This window comes from Galendromus occidentalis, unplaced genomic scaffold (genome assembly GCF_000255335.2).
Source record: "Galendromus occidentalis unplaced genomic scaffold, Mocc_1.1 scf7180000077284, whole genome shotgun sequence".
Taxonomy (NCBI): Eukaryota; Metazoa; Arthropoda; class Arachnida; order Mesostigmata; family Phytoseiidae; genus Galendromus; species Galendromus occidentalis.
The window spans coordinates 483,431-489,546 of record NW_003805272.1 but is presented as its reverse complement, the minus strand read 5'-3'; the positions used below and the strand labels follow the sequence as shown (position 1 = coordinate 489,546).

At 49.6% G+C, this 6,116-nt stretch overlaps 1 protein-coding gene across 1 annotated transcript; it reads left to right on the top strand.

Annotated features, from left to right (window-relative positions):
• The first annotated feature begins 631 nt into the window (after positions 1-631).
• Positions 632-5,586, top strand: Tg (Transglutaminase). The gene is made up of 13 exons (XM_029111119.1): positions 632-881; positions 1,569-1,699; positions 1,880-2,018; positions 2,434-2,675; positions 2,787-2,989; positions 3,083-3,193; positions 3,725-3,844; positions 3,941-4,093; positions 4,261-4,340; positions 4,478-4,780; positions 4,910-5,070; positions 5,221-5,360; positions 5,445-5,586. Exons 1-13 carry the CDS (start codon positions 632-634, stop codon positions 5,584-5,586), a joined length of 2,175 nt encoding a protein of 724 aa, XP_028966952.1.
• Positions 5,587-6,116: the final 530 nt, after the last annotated feature.

Sequence of the window (6,116 nt, the reverse complement as noted above, 5' to 3'; positions counted from 1 at the left end):
CTCAGCTGTCGTCCCTCCGGCAAAAATCCTGCGCATGTCGAGCTCGGTAAGCCGCGCCGGGGGGCGACATCGGCCTTCTATGTGGAGTCGATCGAGTTGACTCGGTCATACTGCGATCCTAGCAGGTCACCGAAACGTCAATACTCTAACGTATCCTTCGTTCCCGACTCAAGTGGGTGCTACTGCGTGGTGGTTAATTTTGGCATTCGTTGGCTCGTCCGACATCCGGAATGATTACAGCATGTCGTGTCGGCTCGATGACCTTTGCTTCTTCTCCGCACACCCGTGTTGGCTTAAGTTTCATAGTTCTCCCTCTTGCTGGCTGGGCCACGTCCTTAGTAGTTCTCCTCACGACTTCGTTCGCGTATCCGGTAGATAGTTAGCTCGAAGATCGGCTACTTCAATCGATTATTTTTCGAAATCACTCGGAAGCATTTTCCGGGGCAATGAGGGTTGTTTTAATTGGGAAAAGCCGGATCATATCCTGATGCTCGGAAGCGGTTCAAGAACGACTTCAGTTTCATGTTTAGCTCAAGCGAATCCCGGGAACATGTTTTAATGAGTGCTCTCTGCCTTCTTCGGAATGATATGTATCTGAGCAGCCCGCGGATATACCATAGACTAATTGGGAATGGGAGTGATCAAGTCATGTCGAGGTGCTGAAAAATATTCCTCAGTTTCAGAAGAAGATGTTGCTGAAGTTACTTCGGTACAACCGCAAATCGAAATAAACTGCAGAGCTCACCATTGCGATCGCTTCTCTGGTTCAAGACACGGTAATCTTATCGTTCGTCGAGGTCAAGCGTTCCAGCTGAAGTTTCAGCTCACGTCACAATTCCGCATTGATTTTGATCAAATACAACTCGTCTTCAGCTATTCAGGTCAGTTGAGTTTGAAGCTCCCGCGGTTCGAGGTCGATTTCGATAAGCCTCCCTAAATCTAGCGTACGGAGCTTCAGCAACTTAGTCTCGATCTCTATGTGCCGTCTTACGAGCGTCTGATTTCTAGCCTTGTCCTCAAATAGAAGATACAACTTGATGACGAGCGTAGCGGATCATACAAATCGGTGATTTTGGGAACGTGCGCTGCCGTATCTCGATTATTATCGGAATCTATCAGAAAACTGAATGAAACCAAGCTTCGTCGACCCTATCACCCGTCTGTGGAATATAACTCCGAAGACTTTTTCCGTAATCTATCTGATTACCGAGCGATTCGCGTATGAGATTGACTTGCCGTGCGATATTCCATGGCCACGTCGACAACATGCACATTGAGCTGTCTGCACGTACCATGCCGAACGCCCGGACCGATGACTCCGCTAGACGGAAGACCATGGGTGCTCAATTCATTGCAGAGATTCCTGCCTTGGGATGCGGTCCTCCCGGCAATTTCAAGCTCATCGACGGAGGAATGAATCCGAAGACCGATTAACAATTCCTTCTCTCGAAGCCGGGGACTCGCTCTTGAGAAGGTCGATTCGGGATCTGGGCCAACCCGATCTGAAAAACTTCCGGGAACAATAAATGATTCCTGCCGTGGTCGGATAGCACGATTACTCCTTGCAGGAAGTCGCTTCATCTCAGGACAAGATGGAATCGAAAAAGTCGACGTTTCGAGCCGAGCTCTACCGAGGACGAGCAAGGACAGCTGGAGCGCCCATATAATTGAGATTCATCGGAGAGCCGTCGAAGTCGAGGTGAGTCGGTGTCGCACTGGAGAGCCCAGGCGAATGTCTTGAGTTCATTGCGCGTCGATGCGACGTAAAGCCATAAATTGGGTTGTTCGAGTGACACGTAAGCATCTGCGAGGGTCTGTGGGTATCTTGGTACCGTATTGTTTACGCTCCGAGTTTAAGCACGAGGGTCTTCGAAAACAGGTGACGCCATCAGTGAAAGCCGCAGTCGGCGAATGGAAACTCTCGGTTATTACCCAGGTAGCAAGGAGCAATAACTTCGTTGGGAAATCCTTTGCGTATAATGGACCGATCTTCATTCTCTTCAACCCCTGGGAACCAAGTGAGTGATCCTCGTTAGCAGCAGCCCGAGGTACGCTTGCCCTGCCGTAATGCTTCTCAAGAGGTCATGATGATTGATGACCCGTGTTCTCGATCGCACAATAGGGGTATCGAAAGAATGCCTCAATGATCTTAGGGGATTGGCAGTCAGTGAGAGTTAGGTGAAGAAACTTAATAGTACCGTGTCTCCGGATCGCCAAATGGGCCTAGATCGACGGAGAAAAAGAGGGATCTGATCCGGTCGATCACGGTACTGCAGCGCGGAGACGTCGCCAGTGTTCTCGCCCTCGTGCGGAGCAGGCGTAAGCGTGAGGTTCCACGACTTCACATAGAGGAGAAGTCTCAGCACATGCCTTGGGAGGCTTACTCTATCAAGCGTCCCGAATCCCGCTTAGTCAATTCTCTGAATTCCTCAGGGGATGAAGTTTATCTACCGAGCTCCAAAGACCGAGAAGAATACGTCTTGGCAGACACTGGAATCATATATTCTGGTCGTAAGGATCGCATAAGCGAATTGGCCTGGGTCTTCGGTCAACATGAACGGGATGTCTTGCAGATTGTCTGTTATGCATTGCGAGAAATCGCCGACCTCGACGAGGCCGGCATGGCTGATCCGGTCCGGGTGAGCCGGGCCATATCAAGCATCATCAATGGTCACGTGAGTATTCTCTTCATCTCCTCATCGCTGCTGAACACGATCAACTTGGGATCAAGAATGAGCTGATCCAGGAGCTGAATGTGTCAAAACTCCTCCTTCCACCCGCCCTAGCGCAATAAGGATGGAATCATTGAGGGGAATTGGTCAGAGAAATTCCATGATCGGCCGGACAGTCGATCACCTTGGGAATGGTCCTCCTCAGTCGAGATACTGCAACTCTTCTATCGGAAGCGCGCTGTTGTTCGCTACGGTCAATGTTTCGTCTTTGCTGGAGTCTGCAACACCATGTGTAGAGCGTTGGGTCTGCCTTCGAGGTGAGGTGGCTGGATGCTGATCGTCTTTGCAAGGATTGGTGGGAACCGGGTAACAAGGAATACGAACGGATTCGGGCCATATATATCTTTCAGATGTGTGACGAATTACCGGTCGGCCCATGATGTCCACAAGAACCTCGTTCTGGATTACTTGGTTGACGAGAGAGACAAAATGGTCTCGGAGAAGCGGAACGACAGCATTTGGTGAGGCCGGGAGCACGGGTTGGGAAGGGCCGCTTCCCGTACCGTATAGATTGTACATATTCCAATCGGACAGCGTGCGCGTCTATATTTCCCCGGGCGTATGTCTTCGAGCATATGCCCGTTCCTGTATCGATCTCTTCCCGGATCTTCGAGAGGCCGGGAAGAAGGAACAGTTTTCCCTTCCCCAATCGGAGGGATTGTTGTCCTACACTGGGAAGCTCAGATTCTTGCCAGAGTTACCCGTGACCTTAAGTGCCCGTCTACTCGAGCGCGCCTTCTCTTCAGAATGGATACGGTAGAATCATCCATTGGTTTCTGATGGGTGACCCGAGCGATACCAACCAGGGGCGAACGAGGCTGCCCTGAGGAGGCGAGGGCACGGATGATCGAGGATAGGGGAAGGGGGATCAAAAGTGATAGTGTAATCTCAAGATTCTCTTTTCGAAATTAGGACCAGAGAGGCCAGGTTCAGTGACAAAATCACTTCTCGAAATACACTTCAGATTTTAGGACGTGTCGCTGGTTTTCCAGGTCCTTCCACGTATGGAATGAGGTTTGGATGAAACGGAGCGATCTGAATGTTCCGGGAGATTTCGACGGCTGGCAGGTGATCGATGCAACTCCTCAAGAAATCTCCAGTGGGGAATACAGGTGATTACGTTCAAAGCTCCACAAAGGACCCTACTGGGAAATACAGATCGATTCAATAATTTTCGGCCACACCGAAACCGCTCGTTTCCTTCCAAGGGTCGGTCCTGCAAGCGTGAAAGCTATTCGTCGAGGTGAGATCGACGTGAAGTACGATGGAGTTTTCGTCCTATCTGAAGTGAATGCCGATGTTGTGTACTTCCGCAAGACAGCCTCGGGTTTCAAGAAGGAAATCAAACGACTCATTGATGAGTGAGTTCTAGATCCAAGCTCTCGACAATCGGAGACCTAATTCGCCAATCGGCCTAATCTTGAGGAATATCGTCATTGACTCCTCGAGTTTCGGTGCCTACACGATAATTCAGCAAAATTTGACCGATTCAACACGTGTTATATCCTTATGTATATATTTTTCGCAGCGTCGGCTTCATTATCAGTACAAAGGGAGTTCTAACCAATGACCGAGTCGATGTCACGAATTCATATAAACCGCGAGAAGGTACGGAAGGGGACAAGATGCTAGGAAAGCGTCGACAAATGAGTTATTCGAGTCGCTCCGCGGTCCGCTTCACACTTATTGTTAGCCATTCTCCCATGTTGACTCAGAATGAGACTTGAAACCTTTTCACCCTCTAGGGACAGCCGAGGAACGTCAGGTGTATCAGCGTGCGCTGAGACGAGTGAATTCGCGTCTGCCTCGCTTCTCGCGAGCAGCAGGCGGAGGAGAGATCCCTCGAAATGTGAAATTTGAGCTTAAGAAACCAAGCGACCACAAAATGGGTGATTCGATGCAGTTTTATGGCACTGCTAAAAATTTATCATTCGATCATCGCTTCAACGTGCGCGTCATATTCAAAATAACTTCTCGTACGTACGCGGGAACCCACGAAAGAATCGTCAAGATTGTCGAGTACAACGAGGAGCTGGAACCTCGAGACGGTAAGTTGGAGACGTAAGGTGATGGATCAATCAATCAATCAGAATCTCATGCTACGCGGCTCTGAGCCAAGGAGCCCCATGTGTCGTAAGGCGAAAGACGAATAATTAGAGAATCGCAAACCTTTCCAGCCATGGAACTCGATGTTGTCGTGGGATACCCCGAGTACGCTGCGGCTCTGAGGGAAGGCGAACAATTCACAGTCGAAATGCAAGGTCTTGTCCGAGATGAAGATGACGACTTTGTCTCAACGGAAGAAGTTTCATTGACAGCACCCAGCATTTATATAGTGGTGAGTTCCGATCGAAGTCGATGATCCGGTGTCCTCCATCCAAGGTGTCGGGGAGTCCGGTACCGGGTGTCCTGTTATGTGCAGCAAGAAGAAGATTGAACTACCTGGGGCTCGCTTCGGAAACAGAGGTCTCTCAAATTCTCTTTACAGTGTGATCCGAATCAGAAAGTCGGAAGGTCATTCGACTTGAAATTATCGTTGAAAAATCCCCTGCCTGTCGCTTTGACGGACGCCGAATTCCTTCTCGAAGCGCCGGGCATAACGAAACAAGTTCGACTCAAAGTTCTCCGGTAAGCAGACTCTATCGCTGCAAGCTTAATAATTGTTCTGTCGTCGCGGTCACTTTTCTAACTACCTAATTGATCTCACTGCAGCGCACCGAGGGCCGGTGAACACTTCTCGGTTGACACTCGGCTGACTCCTAAAGGATTCGGCAAGAGGAACCTCGTGGTCGCCTTCAACTGTAATGAGCTCCATCAAATATCATCGTTGAAACAGATATATGTTATACCTTGAACCACAACAGAAAGAGAGAGACTCTCGCTGTGTCCTCCATTCGTAGGATCTTTGAGGTTTCGGTCCCGAGCAGAGGTTCACGAAAACTAGCATTTGAAAAGAAATAAATCCTCGTCAGAGATTTGTGCTCGCTCGTGCTGAGAAGGCGCTCCCCCAGAAACATGATTGCGAGCTATTCTCCTTCAATTATTCGAGCTATCCTTCTCTTGTTATTCGACCTATTATTCTTTTGGTTCTAAATATTGGAACCTTCGCGAGATAGTTTCGGCACGTTTGAACTGCTGTGTGAATATGGGTTCGGGGATCCCCTTCGATTGGACCGGAGAATCCATGGGTTCCGAACGATAGTCATAAAAAAGCCCCGGACCAGAAGCCGAGACTCATTCACGAACTCACAATGTCTGCTGAACCTTTCATGGAATCGAGAAGCGCGGGGAGGGTCGACTGAGAGTAGCCGGAAGCCTGTCACGCGATGGTCTCGCTCTGCTTTGCAATGCATCATCATCCTGAAGCTGAGATTCTCGGTCTGC